At 33.5% G+C, this 20,018-nt stretch overlaps 2 protein-coding genes across 3 annotated transcripts; both read left to right on the forward strand.

The window, feature by feature from the left end:
- The first annotated feature begins 1,905 nt into the window (after nucleotides 1-1,905).
- LOC114399622 (histone acetyltransferase HAC12-like) lies at nucleotides 1,906-14,894 on the forward strand. 2 transcript variants are annotated; one of them, XR_003663788.1, is made up of 22 exons: nucleotides 1,906-2,094; nucleotides 4,157-4,378; nucleotides 4,516-4,615; nucleotides 4,758-5,193; nucleotides 5,363-6,840; nucleotides 7,478-7,759; nucleotides 7,845-8,126; nucleotides 8,236-8,364; nucleotides 8,477-8,677; nucleotides 8,850-8,992; nucleotides 9,163-9,469; nucleotides 10,225-10,364; nucleotides 10,964-11,021; nucleotides 11,401-11,790; nucleotides 11,973-12,199; nucleotides 12,300-12,475; nucleotides 13,104-13,172; nucleotides 13,280-13,387; nucleotides 13,475-13,549; nucleotides 13,645-13,710; nucleotides 13,832-13,932; nucleotides 14,481-14,894. XR_003663788.1 is itself a non-coding variant. In XM_028361826.1 (16 exons), exons 2-16 carry the CDS (start codon nucleotides 4,161-4,163, stop codon nucleotides 12,385-12,387), a joined length of 4,479 nt encoding a protein of 1,492 aa, XP_028217627.1. In that variant the 5' UTR covers nucleotides 1,906-2,094; nucleotides 4,157-4,160; the 3' UTR covers nucleotides 12,388-12,565. The 2 variants fall into 2 exon arrangements, 1 of the variants encoding a protein (XP_028217627.1); XM_028361826.1 differs by lacking the exons at nucleotides 13,104-13,172; nucleotides 13,280-13,387; nucleotides 13,475-13,549; ... (1 more) ...; nucleotides 13,832-13,932; nucleotides 14,481-14,894 and having other exon boundaries at nucleotides 12,300-12,565.
- Nucleotides 12,810-17,868, forward strand: LOC114398533 (probable serine/threonine-protein kinase MARK-A). The gene is made up of 10 exons (XM_028360721.1): nucleotides 12,810-12,821; nucleotides 13,104-13,172; nucleotides 13,280-13,342; nucleotides 13,475-13,549; nucleotides 13,645-13,710; nucleotides 13,832-13,932; nucleotides 16,767-16,991; nucleotides 17,088-17,285; nucleotides 17,672-17,718; nucleotides 17,819-17,868. The coding sequence occupies exons 1-10, from the start codon at nucleotides 12,810-12,812 to the stop codon at nucleotides 17,866-17,868; spliced, it is 906 nt and encodes a 301-aa protein (XP_028216522.1).
- The last annotated feature ends 2,150 nt before the right edge of the window (nucleotides 17,869-20,018 follow it).

Genomic DNA, 20,018 nt, shown 5'->3' on the forward strand with positions numbered 1-20,018 from the left:
AAATAAATACTTCATTCATTTCCTATTCTCATATTTGTAATAGTCTAAAGTGAATCTTGAACATATAATTTGGAAGAGACATAAGAAAAATATACAAAGAAATGCAAATAAAAAGAAAAAAGGTTTTATTCATATAAACAAAATAGCCAAAAATAACATTTACTTACTTAGATAAATAAAATATTAATTTTTTTATACCGATTAAAAATAATTTAAACATCAAATACAAATTATATTATATTATTTTTTTGATAAAATAAATTTTTTTGTCATAAAAAATAATTTAACTTTTTAAAATTCAATATAAATAAAATTTTACACCGCCGTTGGTTCCCTCCGATTGACATAGTAATAAAGGACTAGAAATTTTTAGTACAAATAAATGATTAATTTTTTTCCAACATAAGTAACAAATTATCATCACCACGTGCTGAATAGGTTTTTTTTTTTTTGAGAGAGATCTCTCTGGGTCCCTTGAACTTGCAATTCCGGTGTATTTAGTACACTATATTACACAACTATCAAGTTTGAAGTAATTAAGTAAATAATATCGTTTCTACGTCATTTGGACAATTTAATGTGAACTTTATGAAGACATATCCCAAACACACGAATTCATTAATTTCGCTAGCTATTCTCATGTGGGTAACAATCTAAAGTGAATCTTCAACATAGAATTTGAACGAGACACAAAAAATTAAAAGAAAGATAAATAAGAAAAAGTATTATTCATACAAATAAAAATATAAAAGGGAAAAAGTTCATTTATTTATTTAGATTAAAAAAAATATGATTCTGTAGTTGTGGTTGCAACTTCGTCCAAGTCCTTTACATTGTTGAAAATTACTACAACAATTACAATCATGACATGGGTTGTGGTAAAAAATACTTAATAATGAGGCTGAAGTTGTAATTGTAGATGACACTTAAGAGTCAAGTGAAAAAGAAAATATAAAATATTAAAATAGTACAGAGAGAGAGAGTGTGTGTTTTATTGTAGTTTTATTATCTAACTTAAACAAAAGTATCTCTTGTAAAAAATATCTATTATCTAAAAATATAACTTGTCGGTGGAACCTACGTATGTTGTCTCTTAGTGTTTATTTTCACTCATCTCTCTCATCATCCATTCTCCGTTCCTCTTATATTAAACATGTGACAGAGTCTTATCACTTGGATGAATTATATTAGAATAAGAGGGATTTAAAGGCTATGCATGAATGAGACTGCATAATTAATGATGACTTGAATAAATTAATTAGTATAAATTTATATCAGCAAGATGCATACTTTGTTGTAATCTATCACTTAAGAACTCTAGAGTTAAACGTGTTGGATTTAGAGTAATTATGAGATGAGTGACTTTTTCGAAAAAAATTTAGAAGGTGAGTGAGAATAAAACTCACTGAAAAAATCTCGTGTTGATTTGTGATGATAATTATTGATCCGGAAAGCAACCGAAATATTATTAGGATTTAAAAAATGATTATCTACAAAAAATTATGACCATGGAAGGATTATGATGAATGAGAAAATTAAATAAAGTGTAATAAAATATGAGCTGCCAAAAATTTGATAATCAATGATGTTATAAAATACTTTTAATTCAAACCTTATCTTTTACGTATTTTCATTCATTATTTTTGTTTTTATCCTTCATATTCCTCTCCTCTCCACCAAACATACCATTTATGTTAGTCTAAAAAAATAAATAATTAATTAATTACTTAATAAAAATATAACTAATGAAATGTTTTAAAAAAAAATTTAAAAAAATTTCACAGCCGCGTTTGTTTCCCTCCCATTTGTGGTCCCATGTGAACGAGGTGGCAATGTCAAACTTGCTTTAAATACCCTCCCTACCTCATCCTCTCTCTCTCACTCACTCACTCACTCACTAGCTTTCCGTGCATTTCTTCCTTCATTCCCCTCGTTTTCCATCACTCACTCTAATTTCGTGTCTTTTATTATTTGGGGAGACACATTACCCCACAAAACACAAAACCCTTTTTGTTCCGTAACCCGAGACAGCGACTCTCGCAGACACAGAAAAAGTCGCACAAAAGCGACCTTCACTGACTCTCTCGCAATCAGGTTTTTCTCTGTCTTTCTTTCTCTTTCTCTTTCTCTCTCTGTTACTGTTAGGGTTTATTGTTTTTTATTTATTTCTTTATTCTTATTTCTTGTTTCTTGTACTGCAATTTTTGTTTCTTTTATATTTTTTTTATCGAAACCCTAGTTTTGTTTCGGCGGCGGGGTTTATTCTTGGATTTCATTCGGCTTCGGATTTAATTAAACCAAAACGATGAGGGTTTATTCTTGATTTATAAGATTTTTTTATGAAGAAAATCTTTTGAGTTTTTTTTTTTCGTAAAGAAAATCTTTTTGAGGCTTGAAACCTAATTTTCTTGAAACGTAATTAAGCGATTTCTTTTTTCTGCGTTGAGTGAGTGAATGTTGTTAATGGAATGTAATTCTGTGTTGGTTGCAGGATCTAGGTTTTTTTTAATTGGGGGAAAACGACCGGGGAAAGAGAAAGAGGGAGTTGTTAATTAATTAAATTAGTACACTGGAATTAGATAGGTTTCTTATGGTTCTGTAATTGATTGTTAGTATTCATTGGGCATTGGGGGTGGAGGTGTTAGTTTAGTGCGTTTTAAAGTTCACGTGCTATTAAAAGTGTTTTTTTTTTTTTTTTTTTAAATTTTTGTGATGCAACGTGTGACATTGGATAACCTAGGTTTAAGCTGGGTTTTTTTTTTTTCCCTTTTCGTGGTGAAATTTGAGTAAGATCCAGCTCTTCTATTATATCAACGTGTGACATTGTGGCCACCAAAACAAAAAATTTGTGACATCGTACACGTTGAGTTGGGGCTAGGATGAACTGGTGAATGACATTGTACACAAAAGTTTTAGGTTAAAATTAAATTTCTTTGATGCGTTGTGTAAAACTACAAATATAGTTATCTATAGTAAAAATAAAATACACAGAGACACTGTAGATAGGTAAAAATGAGTATTTCAATGTGTTCGGATTAGAATTAAGAAATAATCAATTACTTTTTTATGATTGAGTAACAAATAATTTCTTATACATTTTCAAATGGTACCCCCATGATTTTGAGTAATAGAATTGATTTTGAACATTAAAAAAATACTAGTATTTTATTGAAAGTGAAGCGGATGCTGTGATCTATGACTTGTAATTAATAGCATAGCTACATGAAATCTATCTGTCATTTTAATTGACTGCGTGAGTTATTGTTAAAACTCTGGCTTGATTAGATAGCATTGTTTGATAGACCCTTAGCTGTTTTTATATATTATTATTTACAGATATACGTATAAAATATGTAACATAACCACAAATGGCTAATGGCTCCATCAATTGAACATCATTTGTTTGTAATATATTAAGTTTGATTTATATGATTTAATGATCTAATATTAATATATATGATATCATTTGTTCTGTATTGAGATTTATAAAAGTGTTAATAGTCTTGAAAGAAATGTTTGAACTTTGTCTAACATTGATATATATAAATTTCTATTATTAAATTCCACTTCACATGTTCAATATGTATCTATAATGTTCTTATCATAGATGTTACCCAATCATTATATCCATGCTCCTTATATTGTAGTGTCTGACTCTTTGTTAACCTATTATGTTTGTCAATGTATTTTTTCTCATATATACTTGTTGAAATCTTAATAATAAGTTTTTTTTTGTTGTCTGTCAGTATGAGAAAGTGCTACTACTTACCATCTATAAGAAGAGTTTGGAATCATAAACAATTTTCTTATTTAAATGCTAATAATAATAATATTTATGCGCCTAAAGGGTGATTAAATGATTTCCATTGCTGGATTCTTGAAGGGTGGTAAGATATATTAGGTAAGTCATCTTAGATTTTCCTAGTTTGCTGAATCATTAGCTTTTCTTTGATGGATGCCTTCTTTGTTAAATTATGATTTTTAGATTATTTTAATTGCTATTCGCGTTGGTGTTTGTATGTGTGTAAACTTGATCATGAATTTGTCTAAATATCTAATAATCTTGTTTTATGTCTTCCAAGTTAAGATATCATATGAAAAATATTGATTGCATTTTAAACAGTCACTAATAATTTCTAGTGGCTTATATTTGAAGAAAAATGTTTCGGATAAGCAAGATGCACGCCAAAGGTTCTAATCTCGGGAATAGTTGCAAACAAACACCAGGAAGTTCTTCATCATTTGTCCCAAACCATCCTTTGCAGAGAGATTTTGATTTAAGACATCAAGATTATATAATGAATCAAGCAAGGTTCTTCTTTGACTGGCGAAAAGATCCTGAAATTAGCCAATGCCGTAACTTGATAAAAAATGATATGTAAGTGATTTAAGTTTTCACCTGAACTTGTATAACTTTTATCCCTATATGATACAAAGATTTTGATATTATTAGTGGTGGCATTTGCTTCATCACAAGATTGTCATTGAGTTGAGACTAACTAAATTTTACTTTAGTTCTACAATTTTGCATTCCCGACATCCTAATGATCAAGGACAGGCCTCTGTTTTGGCAAACTTTCTGGAAAATCGGCTATTTGTTGAGGCTGCTTCAAAGGTTTGTTTTTGGAACTGTGTCTTAGCATGTGAGATTTTCATTTGTTAACAAGATAATGAGAGGATCAAATGCAAATTGTACCCAAATCTTAATTAAGCATCCTGGTATTTATTGATGATTTTTATTTCTGCATATTTGGCAGGATGAGTATATCAACCGACAGACAATTATGCAACGATTGGATACACAACTCAAGAAGTTGTATGCCCCAAAATGCAGCCAAGTAAATAGCTCTATTGCTTGCACATCCCAGATGGTGCCCTCTTTTGGGTTATTGCAAGCTAGGTCTAATGGAAGTGTACCAGAACCTGCTTTTCATAACGTGGCTGGTCCTATCACCAATGCAACCAATTATTGTGCAGTGCCTGTAGATAATAAAAATAGCTTCCCAAATGGAGGGTTGTCTTATTCTTCTTTTGTTCCCCAACCGGTTTTTTTACCAGATAACCATCCATCCATCGCTACATGCACTGATTTGGATGTGCTTCCTAACTCTTTTGTTTCTGGTGGGAGAAGCAATTTGAAAGCTTGCTCCAAGTCAATTAGTTCCTATTTTCCTCAGCGACAGGCAGACGATTGTATGTTTATATGAGTCTTGTGGTTTCTTAAGTTTCAATCCATACATGTGCACTTATTATTTTTGTTTATGCAACCATATTTTTATTTTGTTTTTCCTTTATTCTTTTGCCAGTACTATTGTTATTATATATAATGTATTGCTTACCATTTGTTTGACTGCTTTGGCAGGGAAGACGCTTCTGGTGAAGTATGGAGATTGTTCTAGGACTACAACGGGAAAATCCGTCCAATCTGAATCTTCAAATTTGATGACCCCTCAAGATGCCTTGAGGGAATTTTCAAAAGTTTTTGATCTTCCTCCTGTCCCGAGAAGCCTAGGAGATATTAGGCAACATCAACACCGGAAGCGAGATTTTCAACGGAATTTAAAACCTTTTATGCAGCCATATGGGCTTCCTGGTAAAACTAATATGGCCCAGCCTAATGCATTCTCCAATCAAGGTGAACGTTGCAGTCAAATGTTGGGGCATAAAACATTGAAACAACCACAACTTTTCAAAAGAAGTCTCAATGGGGATCAACAGTTCACTTCAGGGAGCTCAGTAGATCTTTTTGGTTTAGATGATTCTGATAATATGAATTCATGTGGTAGTTCCAAAGTTTCGGTTGAACAGAGGATCATGCTTGAATATCTTTATTTGAAGAATTTTAACAATATTTCACGGGGTAATGTTATGAAATATCTGCATTCAACAGTTTGTCTTAAAGGGACATGTAATTGTGGATGGTATATCAAGCTATTATTGCATTTTGATGACTGTAAAGATGATGGTTGTCGTACGTGTTACTCTTGGAAATTGCATGGCACTGATATTCTTGGGGGTCATTTGAAATTTCCTGATATTATGGGTTCTGTTGAAAGAAAAAATGACGCTCCTTCTGGAAATACTGAAGCCATGCTACCACCTGAAAAAAGAAGAAAAATGGAGCCCGCTTTTGGTGTCCCTTTAATTAATAATGCAAGTTTGGATCAGTCGACTCAGAAAATGGTTCACCCTCGTTCTTCTGAAGCTCTTTCAGAATTGCCATTGAGCCAAAAAGCTGATCAAGAGATGGAGATGTCACCAAATCCAACAGCTAATAGTGTACATATGGAGGACAATCAAGGAAAAATCAGGTTGAACCAAGATGAGATAAATGCTACAAAAGAAGCCATTAAGCCAAAAGTTGATGAAGAGAAGGAAAGGAAGTCCCCAAATCCAACACTTAATACTGCATATATGGAAGACATAAAAGGCAGAATTGAATTGGACCAGGATGAGATAAATGCTACAAAAGAAATCATTGAGCCAAAAGTTGATCAAGAGATGGAAAGGATGTCCCAAAATCCAACAGTTACTGTAGATATGGAGGGCATACAAGCCATAACCGGGTTCAACCAGGATGGGATAAATGCCACAAAAGAAGTCATTGAGCCAAAATTTGATGAAGAGAAGGAAAGGAAGTCCCCAAATTCAATAGTTAATACTGCAGATAAAGAGGACACACAAGGCAGAACTAAGTTCATCCAACATGGAATAAATGTTGATCTAGAGATGGAAAGGAAGTCCTCAAAAACAACAGTTAATACTGTTTCCTTAATTGATTTTTTCACAAGTAATCAAATAAAGGAACACATTACAAGCCTGAGAAAGCAATTTAATCAGGTCAGCATACCATCTTCCACTGTTTTCCATTACCTTGACATGTTTCAGTAGTCTTATTAGTATCTTTAGCATAGAAATCTTTATTTACATGATTTTGATTTATTTTTTCAAATTTTAAACTGAAAATAGTTAAAAAAAACAACTCAACACAAGTCTTGTGAAACAAAATTATTAGTTAAATCCAAGTTTATGAAACATTTATATTAAATGAAATAATCAAATAATTAAGACTTGTGAAGGAATTGAAGGAGTTGTAAATATTTTTAAATTTAGTTTTGGTCCTTAAGTTTGTGTTTTTATTTTTTGATTTTGGTCCCATAAATTTTAAAAAGTCGTTGTCACCATTTTGAGGGAGCATATGATGCAGACTTAGATTTAGATGAATGTCATCTCATCATAAAATGGTGATAGAGACAATCTTACGAAAATTTAAAATTTATGAAGACCAAAACCAAAAAAATAAAATCTAGAGAACTAAAATCAAGTTTGATAATTTTTCTTGGGCTTAAAAACATATTTTATGCTAGATTTAAATATGTCAAGGACGTATTTTTGAAGTACCATGTGAATTTCTATATTTTGTATGTTTCGGTTTGAGTTTTTCCAAGCATATGCAAGCTGATGCTTCTCTTAACAGAGTACAATGGTTGAAGAATCAGGAAGTGATGTTTACACATGCCAATTATGTGGAATGGGAACACTTTCTTTTGCCCCCGTGCCAATCTATTGCTTTTGTTGTGGCATCCGCATCAAGCGAAACGCATGCTATTACTATAGAAGAGAAGAAGATGATACACAGCATTGCTTTTGCAGTGTTTGCTTTAGGACTTCTCGAGGTGGGAACATCAAATTCAATGGAACATCTGTTTCCAAGACAGATCTTGATAAAAAGACAAATAATAGAGAATTTGAAGAATCGGTAAGTTTAATCTCTCTGTACTAGTATAACTCACCTGTATATAGAGAACTTTGAACTCACTTTTTATGGCTATTGTTTCTTCTAGTGGGTTGAATGCAATAAATGCAAATGTTGGCAGCATCAAATATGTGCACTCTACAACGATAAAAGAGATTTGGACTACAGAGCTGAGTATACATGTCCTATATGCCGCTTAAAGGAAATTGGAAATGGAATGCATGCACCCTTACCGAAGACAGCGGCTATGTTTAGTGCTAATGACTTGCCCAGAACCATGCTTAGCGACCACATAGAGAGCAGACTTTTTAAGCGTCTCTGGCAAGAGGATGAAGATTGGGCAAAAGCAGGGTATAAGAATCTTGATGAGGTAAGACTGTTCAATTATAAAGATGTTGAATACCTATGTTTGAGCATCAGCATGCATGTGCAAAAAGTTCATATTATCTGATTTGCCTTCTGTGACTCCAAATTGTTAGGTTTTCGAAGCAGAAAGTCTTTCTGTTAGAGTTGTGTTATCCGTTGACAAACAATTGAAAGTGAAGAAACAGTTTCTGGACATATTTGGGGAGGAGAATTACCCTTCTGAATTTCCTTATACATTAAAAGTAAGTCCAGAGGTTAATGAATAGATATACTTTTTTTGGAGTAAATATCTCTCTGGTGATACCTCTGGCATAATGTATTATTCAGAAGTTACAGAAGTTCCTTCTGTTTCAGGTTATTCTTCTGTTTCAGAAGATTGAAGGAGTGGATGTATGCCTTTTCGCAATGTATGCTCAGGAGTTTGGCTCAGAATGTGGCTATCCTAATCAGCGTTCTGTGTACATTTCATATCTCGATTCTGTCAAGTATTTTAGGCCTAAAAGAGTGACTAAAAGTGGAGAAGCTCTTCGTACCATCGTTTACCATGAGATATTGGTATGTTATAATTCCTGTTGATAATTACTAGTACTTGCTTTCTGTTTCTGTAAGACCGTATTCCCACTAGGGTTCCTTTATTACATCAATTAACCGACACAGTAAGCACTTGAAGTTAAAACCTTTCCATTTCTTCTATTCACTATTCATGTTTTTCTTTTTCTATCCTCAGATTGGATATCTTGATTTTTGCAAGAAACGAGGTTTCACAACTTGCTATCTATGGGCCTGTCCACCTATGAAGGGAGAAGATTATTTACTATATTGTCATCCTGACACCCAAAAAACTCCCAAGAAAGATAAATTACGGCAGTGGTCTGTCTTTCTTTCTCCTTACGTGTGTGTGTGTGTGTTGAGTTTTCATGTGCTTCTGTATACATTTCATTAGCCAGTTTTTTTTGTTGTCATCCTTGCATTGGAAAATTAGCAATGCCATGAAACTATTGTGTATTTATAAATATACATTGTTTGTTTAATTTATGCAGGTATCATTCAATGCTAAGAAAGGCCGCTGAAGAAAATATCGTTGTTGGTTTAACTAACTTACATGATCATTTCTTTGTTACTACTGGAAGTTGTGACTCCAAGGTAACAGCTGCTCGTTTGCCTTACTTTGATGGGGACTTCTGGTCTGGTGCTGCTATGGATAAAGCCAGGCACATTGAACAAGAGTGTGGAGGAGATTATAAAATGATCTTCGATAAAGTAGTATCGAAAAGATGTTTAAAGTCCATGGGACATGTAAATCCTCCTTCTGAAGGAACTGCCAAAGACATTCTAGTGATGCATAAAGTATGTCTACCTTGTCTCTCACCTTCATCTATTTTTTATATTGGCTCTTCATAGTTGAATCATCTTAGGCGGTTTAATTAACTTGTTTGCCAATCTTCCTGATGGAAGTTTGAACTAGGTTATTAAATTAGATGTGGAATATTTGAGATTATATGTAGCTTTTATTATTTGGTCCTTGAACCATCAAATATTTGGACTGTAGAGATAAAGAGGCATTCAAGTTAAGGATCTAATTATATTAAAGGAAATCAGTGCAGTAATAAGGGGGATTAAATTTTTAACAATTTTGGATTCATAAAGCTGCAAGTTGTTCCTCATGAATATATATTATTAATCATATAGATAGATATCATGTCTGACTATATTATTTTGATATTTAGTTAGCTACTAAAACAAGATACCTTTAGTACTGAAATATGACATTTTAATTACCTATCCCATCATTATTATTCTACTACTTTTGCTAAAGATTTGAATCTGTTAACTTTTCTTCTATGACACAATGTTTATTAGTGAATCCATCCAGACTGATATGTTATTTACCTGCAGTCGATGGACTCTGTCTTTTCCTTATTATAGTGTTTTATGTTTACATAAATGAATCTCATCCTGTGCAATGCTCTTATATTTGAATGAAATGTGCAATATTCTTAGAGATACACACAAGTTTAAGTTACTTAAGTGATATTGATCCTTCATATTTATTAGTTGTTAACTGATCTTTCTTCCTTTTCTTTTTACCACCCGATACACAGTTGGGACAAACCATATTACCTTTCAAGGAAGATTTTCTCGTAGTTCAATTTCAGTATGTTTGCATGCACTGCCATGAAGTAATAGCAAATGGGAAGCGATGGTTTTGCACCGAATGCAAGAAATTTCAGGAGTGTGAAAGGTGATGATAACTTAAAAATCAAACATTAATTTGAACTGTTTCTTTGCCTCTCATCCCTTGTATTTTGTTATATACATGTGCAGTTTATCTCTTTTAATTTACACTTTTTATCTCTATTTTTAAGTTAAATTTTTATATTTTTCTTTAAGAAATTATCTATAGTTAAAAATAATTTTATATTAAAATTTCAAATGTTCATTACAAATATCTAATTTATATATTATTTAAGTTTTAATCATATTAACACAGCATTTTATCATTGTGAACCTAAGAACTGACTTATATATAAATATTATTCTATAACTAAAAAATTTTTAGATCCTTAGTTAAATCATGTTATTCAAGATACCTACATTTGTCTATATCTTCTTTCTTTCCCATTGTAGGTATTAAGTATTAACTAGAGACTGGGGTCCGCTAATATTTCCTTGTAGGATATGTCAATTGAATTTGATTATATATGCTATCTTCTCTTTTTACCTTTCTCCATGTATATGTTGCATACTACTATTCTTTCTGATTATATGTTTGGTATCAGGATATATATTTTAGAAACCAAAAGGGCTTATGTTATTTACTTTTCATATTTAATATTTCAGATGCCATACTGTTCACTCACACATTTCAGCCAAAGGCGAGAGGCATAGACTTCATCAGGTACCTTCCTAAACTTGAAGCTAAGTTCATACTAGAGATTTTCTCATCCTTACTGAGTTTTTGAAACAACATTCTGTAGGTTTTATGGCAGAAAAGAAAAACAGAAAATCAAAATACGGATTTGAATGAGGAGTGGGGAATATTTTTTTATTTATCAGCAACAGTACATTTATAATCTTTCAAGTAAAGCAGAAAAACTAACGTATTACCAAGATTTCAACAATCTTGGATAACAAACTACTTGCTCCTAAAGTGTAGGACACTTATTAACTAAGTCAAAAACTGAAACAATAAAAGAAGGTATTAGAAAAAAAGCTACAAAATGCAGGCCAAAAGCAAATAATTAACACATACATATCTTTGAATTGTGTCTTTCCAGGTCCTCATGGATGACGTCCTTGGTGATACTAAGGAGAATGATATCATCCTTGATAATGGGTTATTTGATTCCCGACACAACTTTCTGAGCTTTTGCCAAAGGAACAGGTTTCAGTTTGACTCACTCCGCAGAGCCAAGTATTCCTCAATGATGATCCTCTACCTTGTGAAGAATCCTACTCTTCTGATTGTTGGAACAACATGCCGCGTTTGCTCTAAAAACAATGTGTCCCAGCGCTACTGGAAATGTGAGAATTGCCCGGAATTCACTGTCTGTTCTGCATGCTACAACGAGAGAGGTGCTAGTTGCCATGCACACACGTTGAGTGAAGCTTATTCACCAGCGCAATCTCCTTCAGGGAATCAAGAATTGCAGCAGAACTCAGCAATGGTATGAAACATGAACCTAGTTCCCAGACTTTTATGTTTTGTGTCTTCTAGATTGTTTTTAAATGTTAATAACACCTCCTTTTTTTGTTTCCTAGTTTTTATAATTTTAGTTTCTGTTCTTGTCATATATATAATTTATATATGGTTGCTTGATTCCTTACTGTGTAATTTGTTGTCATGCAGTTGCAGCAACTTCTGGATGTTATTGAACATGCATCTCTGTGTCACTCAATCAAAACTCAACCATGCACTTACCCACATTGCAGTCAAATTAAAAAGCTGTTCGCTCATGCCAGTAGGTGTGAAGTTCGACTTTCTGGGGGGTGCCAATTTTGTAAGAAGGTTTGGCAGGGACTGACTTTACACTCAAGGAATTGCAAAGACTCAGCATGTCGCATACCCCGTTGCATGTGCGTTACTTTTACATTTTCACAACCTACATTCAATTTTTTTTTCCCCAAATTGTGCATACGTATTTATTTCTTGATATATTTTTTGTTGAATTTGCAGGGATCTGAAGAAACAAATAGAATGGATAGCAACACAAGCTGAATCGCGGCTTAGGGCTGCAGTTTTGCAATCGGAAGATAGCAGATAACAATCTGTTCAATGAAACCCTTTGTCCATATATATTGAGCAGGATTATCAACTGCAACAAGCTAGTGTGTATAGCTAGTTGATAATTGGTAAAGTTATAAGCTTCAAGGAATTGTACATAATTTTATTTTTTTTAGGTTTCCAAAACATTAGACTTAAATTGTATTTTAAACCTCTTATTTTAATCAATGCAATTTCTTTTTTTATCCCTTGTTCTAATTACATGCATAATGCATCTGGTTCTCCTAGTTTTTCAATTGTTAAAATTAGGTCCATGATCTAATGTATTTTTTGACATGATAGTGGCTTGTCTGACTTGCCACATGATACAAAGCAATGGCATGAGTTAATCTGTTATAGCCACTGTTGGTCTGTCATTGTAGGATTGGGAAATTTGTGAATATGACTAGGATTTGAACAAGTATGGAATGCGCTGTAATGTTAAGTAGGAGTTTAGAAGTGTTTTCGGGAAGTACAAGCAAAACCAGAATTATCGAGTTTTTATTTATTTTGATTCTTTGGACTTTTGGAGTGAGGGACAGTTCTGGAAATCATATTTTGATTTTTGAGAATCTTCCTTGATTAAATGAAAAAGGTTTTAAAAGAAGAGTCATGCCGACTCAATATTTGCTTTGATAAGTTATTATTAATGTTTCTCTTGTTAGCTGCTGCCACTCACAAGCACTTCTTTCTGTTGTAAAATGCTTTTTACTTCAGGTTCTTGCAAGCCGTACTAAGATTTATATTATATTGAAGTTCACGGGTGGTGAATTGTTTGATATAATTGTGAGTGGCTCAAGATGGAACCTTTTTTTGTAGCTTTTACTGTGACTTTTATCAATCACCATTCAAGATATTGGAAATGTTTGATGGTGAATAATATGATTGTGCAGATACTCCATGGCCGCCTTAGTGAAGCTGACTCTAGAAGATATTTCCAACAGCTTATTGACGGTGTAGATTATTGCCACAGTAAGGGAGTTTATCACTGAGATTTAAAGGTTTGCATTGAGTGAGATCTGAGAAGTTGTTTGTTGTCCTTATTGTGATTTCTTCTAATTTTCTTTTTTTCTTTTTGCCTTGTGCAGCCTGAAAATCTTTTACTTGATTCACTAGGAAATATAAAGATTTCCGATTATGGTTTGAGTGCATTTCCTGAGCAGGTGAGCTTGTCACCAAATTAGCTTTTATATATGACTTCGACTCATGTAAGATATAATAATACCAAACTGCTTCAAACTTTTGAATATTCTGATAGGGGGCGAGTATCCTTCGGACAACTTGTGGGACAACTTGTGGGAGTCCGAACTATGTGGCTCCTAAGGTAAAGTACAAGCTTGGCTTGTTTAGTTAAAATTTCGGTAATTCTGTTTATGTCAAATGTGAAATACTAACTATTCTTATACTGGCATCTGCATTCTGCATTTTACTTTTGATGAGCTTAGGTACTCAGTCATAAGGGTTACAACGGTGCTGTGGCAGATGTTTGGTCCTGTGGAGTTATCCTCTTTGTCCTACTGACTGGATATCTTCCTTTTGATGAACTGTATGGTATTTTCCCTTTAAAAGTGAATAGAGTCGGTAGAAAAAAATTGTTTGTACTGAAAGAACTTAATATTCAGTAGTGGCATGTTATGATCTGTTATTTTTCTCCATTTCGATATGAAAACAAAGTATTTTCAGTTTCTTTTGCTGGTAGTTGTTGATACACCCTGCTAACTTCTTTATTTAGACTAATTTTAATATGTAAAGTGGATGACCTACGGTAAAAGTTTGTATTTCATACAGAAATTGTTGGACAATTTAGTACCCATAATAACATATCCCCTACAGAAGGAGCCATTTAGGTTGGGCATGCATAGCCCACTTTAATTTGTGCTGAAATTTACTTTTAATTACGAAGAGTGGGAGTGGCAAATACCAACTTAAATGCTTAAGGTTTTATGAAGAACTCGTGAACAATTTTATATCTCTACCAAGATTAATAGATAAATTGAATAAAATAATATAGCTCTTTTATTGATGTGGAAACTCTAGACAAGTTTTGATACTTTATCATTTTGATTTGTATTCTAACCTTCCAAGCATGAACAGGTTGAGACATTCACAAAAGTTGGACAATTGGAAAAGGCCAGTGATGCTGAACAGAGTATTCAAGTTGACGGTTCAAATAGAGGCACCGGTCTGAGTTCTCCTATTCCTCTTCCAGCACGTCCTCAAAGAATTTCTACTGGAAGAGAATTATTCTACCAGTAATTAATCTTTCTTGTAAAAATGTGTTCAAAATGCACTCTTGTGCTCTAGTTTATTTGTCAACCGTGATCTCCTGATGTGATCAGTTTAAAGAAGTATATCTGATTTCCTTAATCTTGGGCTGTATATGATTGAAAAGCTCAACATCAAAGAGTTGTAGTTTTAAAATTCAAATGTCTGGTTCCAACATGTTATTAAACTACTATGAGCTCTAAATTTCCTTTCATTGAATGTTTTATTATCTTTCGTTTTGAAAACTTTCATGAACAAAATGCTGAAGATTCACTAATATTTGTCTTCTTTCTCTTGGGCTTGCTGTATATGCATGATTTCTTTCGTGTTAATATAAGGCGAATAAGCACAATTTTGGTCAGACAGTTCTAGTTGGCTTTTCTTTCTCAAGCAAAGAAAGTTCTAAATTGTAATCTAGTATAGCTATCAGAATTTTTTTAGGTGAAGGGGACTTAGGCAATCATTGATACAGTTTCAGCACAACATTGACAACAATAATGCATTGCTCTGTTTAGCTAAAAATTCTTTGAAATTTCCAGCTAGGTGTTAGCTAGTATCACTTTATCTTAGAGCTAGTATCTTATAAGGACTCTTTGTTGTAGTTAACTGAATGTTCTTTCCTCAAGTAGTCTCAAATCAATTCATGTGCTTCTAGAATACATTGTGTGATATTCTTTTCTTCTTCTTGCACATTACACATAAAAGGATTGCCTCTCGACGAGCACTGAACCAAGGCATAGCTACACTATCAAGCAACACCATGATATTTTCTCTGGTTTGGATCTCTTCCCATTGATTTATTATAGTGCTCATTGGTTATATATCTTGATATTTATTTGTTTTATATTGACATATTGATGGGTTTGGGAACGGAAAAGTAGTTTCAAAGGATCTTTTGGAATGAAACCTTTTTCCTCAGTTTTGTATTGCTAATGTCTAACTCTCCACAAAATTTCTTAGTCATTGAACTTCTAGAACTCATTTTAGAACCTTGAGTTCATTTTTAACTAAAGTTAATGCACTTTAAGGCCTCAAAAAGCTTACATTAAAGGGCTTAGAAAGAACATAAAGACTGATAATATGTAGAATTAAGCATTAAAAAAATTAAATATACGTGGAACATGACTAAAGAAACATTGTGTTTGTTATTTTTCTCATAATTATTTGATCGCTTCTAATTCTCCATCTATAATGAATTGATTAAAATCTGTTAGAACAAAGGAGAATGTGGATGAAAGGTTGAAAAAAAAGGAAAAAAAAAAGGCTTCAAGTCTCATATCGCTCAGGAACACTTGAATAGTGTTTCACTCCTTATATATAGAGAGTTCCTTTCTTCATTTTTCCTTGTCCCAGTTGAGAAGCATTTCCTCAACTTTTCTCCCTCCCTCCCTTATTTTAGCCGATGCATTTCCGGCAAACTTCTCCCTCTTTCTTTCTGTCGCTCTAAAATTTCGATTGGCTATAAGAGTGACTTTTTAAGTCATAATTTCAGTTGACAATAAGAGTGACTTTTTAAGTCATATTTTCGGTTGGCTATAACTATAATAGTGACTTTTCAAGTCATATTTTCGGGTGGCTTTAGAGTGACTTTTCAAGTAATACGAGAGGGTGTAATTCTAGAAATGTTCCCTCAGTGTAGTGGGAATTTTATACAGTGATCTGAGTTGTTTTATCTTGGGGACTTCGTGGTTGATAGTCTGCTTGCACAATTTTTGGTAGTGCCACAAAACGTCTTAAAGAAAGCGATATTGTTCGCGACTCAACCAGTAATTTTTTTAGTTTGTCATAAACTATTGTTAAAATAATTTTAAGACGTGTTTCGGTTCTGCCATGGCTACCATAGATATTATTGGCTCGAACAACAATGACCTCAACAAACTTTTTAGGTTTGAAGGGTATCATTTCAAACGTTGGAAAGAAAAAGATAATGTTTTCTTTAACTATGAGAAAAGTTGTCTATGTTTTGAACACTGATATTCCAGTGGTACCTAAAGATGTTGAGAAGGAAGTGAAGGATAAAATGACTATGGAATTAGCTCTCTAGAATGAAAATGATTATCTATGCAAGAATTTCATTCTGAATGGGTTAGCTGATGATCTCTATGATTATTATAGCCCATATAAGTCTGCCAAATTAGTTTGGTTGATTCTAGAAAAGAAGTATGATATTGAGAAAGTTGGGACTAAAAAGTATGTTGTTAGCCGCTACCTCAAGTATCAAATGACTAATGATAAATCAATAGAGTCTCAATCCCATGAGATACAGAAAATTGTTCATGATAGCATATTAGAGGGTATGGTTTTGGATGAGCAATTTCAGGTTGCTGTCATCATAGACAAGTTGCCTCCTAGTTGGAAGGATTTCAAAAAAACCTTCTCAGACACAAGACCAAAGAATTCTCTTTGGAGTCTTTGATCACACGTATGCGCATTAAGGAATAGTGGGGGTACTTCATCCAGTCATCTTCCTGCTATTAGTAGTGAAAATCTTGTACAACCAGAAGATATAGAGCCTCAAAGAGGTAAAAGAGCAAGGATTGCTAAGGATTATGGGCCCAATTATATGGCCTATACATTAGAGGAGGATCCATCAAACCTCCAAGAAGCTTTGTCTTCTTTGGATGCTGACTTGTGGTAAGAAGCCATTAATGATGAGATGGATTCTTTAGAATCTAACAAGCACCTAAGCAGTGGCATGAAAAGTTTGATAATTTAATAGTCTCGAATGGGTTTAAGGTGAATGAAAGTGACAAATGCATTTACTACAAATCTGTAAATAATATTTGCACTATCATATGTGTATATGTCGATGACCTTCTCATATTTGGTTCAAATATTCATGTAGTGAACGATGTGAAATCATTGTTGTGTAACAACTTTGATATGAAAGACCTCGGAGAAGCAAGTGTAATCCTTGGTATTAAGATTACTAGGTCAAAAGAGGGAATTTCTCTGGATCAATATCACTACATTGAGAAGATCTTAAAGAAATATGACTACTTTGACCGTAAACCTGCTAGTACACCATATGATCCAAATGTAAAACTGTTTAAGAACACTGGTGAAGGTATACAACAAACTGAGTACGCAAGTATCATTGGCAGCCTTAGGTATGCCACTGATTGTACTAGACCCGACATAGCCTATGTTGTGAGATTATTATGCAGGTTTACCAGTTGACCTAGTATGGAGCACTGGCACGCTATTGAAAGGGTAATGAGGTACCTTAAAAGAACCATAAACCTTGGATTACATTATAAAAGGTTTCCCGTTGTACCTGAAGGATACAACGATGCAGATTGGAACACTTTTTCAGATGATTCCAAAGCAACCAACGGCTATATATTTAGCATAGCTGGTAGGACTGTTTCTTGGAAGTGAAAGAAACAGACTATCTTAGCTCAGTCCACTATGGAATCTGAGATGATAGCACTAGCAACTGCTAGTGAGGAAGCAAGTTGGCTGAGAAGCTTACTTGCAGAGATTCCGTTATGGGAAAGACCGATACCAGCTGTGTTGATCCATTGCGATAGTACCACGACTATTGCAAAAATTGAGAACCGTTATTACAATGGTAAGAAACGACAGATACGTCGTAAGCACAACACTGTTAGAGAATTACTCTCAACAGGAGTTGTTAGAGTGAATCACGTACGCATTGATGATAATTTAGCAAATCCTTTGACGAAAGGATTAACTAGAGAGAAAGTCCATAACACTTCTAAAAGAATGAGACTATTGCCCTTACTGTGATGATCATTCATGATGGTAACCCGACCTAAATGACTGGAGATCCCAAGAACTAGGTTCAATGGGTAATAACAAGTTATGAAGTGATATGAGATGAACATGTTGTTATAAGTGAAAGCAGCATGATTCCTGAAGTAACAAGAGGATGAGTTATGAAAAAAATTTGTAATTCTTAATGAGATCTATACTCTAGGTTGAGTGGAGTACCTAGGCTACAGGAGTACTCTTGATAGACTCACCTATGTGAATGTTGAAGTGGGGGCCGCTTCATATGATATTTTGGGCAAAAATTTCTAGAGCGTTCACTATACCATGGCCTTTAACGCACGAGCTTTATAGAATACACCTATGAAAAAATTGTGTGTGGTTTGATGTCAGAGATATAGTTCAAGACTTCGAGTCACTCTAGTAAAATTTGAATCTTACTCACTATGCAAATGTTCAAGTTGTATGACACCTTTGTTTATGCACAATTTTATGAAATCCTCGAAAATCTTATTTTCAAATTTCAAGTGGGGGATTGTTAGAACAAAGAAGAATGTGGATGAAAGTTTGAAAAAAAGTAAGGAAAAAAAAAGAAAAAAAAAAGGCTTCAAGTCCCACATCGCGCAGGATAAACACTTGAATAGTGTTTCACTCTCTAGATATAGAGAGCTCCTTTCTTCATTTTTTCTTGTCCCAGTTGAGAAACATTTTCTCAACTTTTCTTTCTCCCTTCCATATTTCAGCCGATGCATTTTCGACAAACTTCTCCCTCTTTCTTTCTGTCACTCTAAAATTTTGGTTGGCTATAAGACTGACTTTTTAAGTCATAATTTCGGTTGGCTATAATAGTGACTTTTCAAGTCATATTTTCGGGTGGTTTTAAAGTGACTTTTCAAGTAATACAAGAGAGTGTAATTCTAGAAAGGTTCCCTCAGTGCAGTGAGAATCTTATACAGTGATTTGAACTGTTTTATCCTGGGGACTTCGTGGTTGATAGTTTATTTGCACAATTTTTGGCAATGTCACGAAACGTCTTAAAGAAAACGATATTGTCCGCGACTCAGCCAATAATTTTTTCAGTTTGCCATAAACTATTGTTAAAACAAAATCTTTGGTCATGGGTGCATCTCTAGATTAAATGTGCTGTCTCTTGAAGAGCTTGATGGATTATTGGATTCTATTATGAATATATGGATGGTATGATTAGTGATGAGATCTTGTATTTTTCACAACCTACATTCAATTTTTTTTTCCAAAATTGTGCATACATATTTATTCCTTGATATATTTTTTGTTGAATTTGCAGGGATCTGAAGAAACAAGTAGAATGGATAGCAACGCAATCTGAATCGCGGCTTAGGGCTTCAGTTTTGCAATCGGAAGATAACAGATAACAATCTGTTCAATGAAACCCTTTGTCCATATATATTGAGCAGGATTATCAGCAGCAACAAGTTAGTGTGTATAGCTACTTGATAATTTGTAAAGTTATAAGCTTCAAGGAATTGTACATAATTTTTTTAGGTTTCCAAAACATTAGACTTAAATTGTATTTTAAACCTCTTATTTTAGTCAATGCAATTTCTTTTTTTATCCCTTATTCTAATTACATGCATAATGCATGGTTCTCCT

Source organism: Glycine soja, chromosome 19 (assembly GCF_004193775.1).
Source record: "Glycine soja cultivar W05 chromosome 19, ASM419377v2, whole genome shotgun sequence".
NCBI classification, from domain to species: Eukaryota; Viridiplantae; Streptophyta; class Magnoliopsida; order Fabales; family Fabaceae; genus Glycine; species Glycine soja.

What these genes read in the sequence shown, in the direction of transcription:
- LOC114399622 (XM_028361826.1), top strand. Translation starts at nt 4,161, where the DNA reads ATGTTTCGGATAAGCAAGATGCACGCCAAAGGTTCTAATCTCGGGAAT. An exon ending in TCAGCGACAGGCAGACGATT is followed by an intron (nt 5,194 to 5,362) that starts GTATGTTTATAT and finishes CTGCTTTGGCAG; the next exon opens with GGAAGACGCTTCTGGTGAAG. An exon ending in AAAGATAAATTACGGCAGTG is followed by an intron (nt 8,993 to 9,162) that starts GTCTGTCTTTCT and finishes TAATTTATGCAG; the next exon opens with GTATCATTCAATGCTAAGAA.
- LOC114398533 (XM_028360721.1), top strand. An exon ending in TGAGTGCATTTCCTGAGCAG is followed by an intron (nt 13,550 to 13,644) that starts GTGAGCTTGTCA and finishes ATATTCTGATAG; the next exon opens with GGGGCGAGTATCCTTCGGAC. An exon ending in TATCTTCCTTTTGATGAACT is followed by an intron (nt 13,933 to 16,766) that starts GTATGGTATTTT and finishes TGATTATTATAG; the next exon opens with CCCATATAAGTCTGCCAAAT.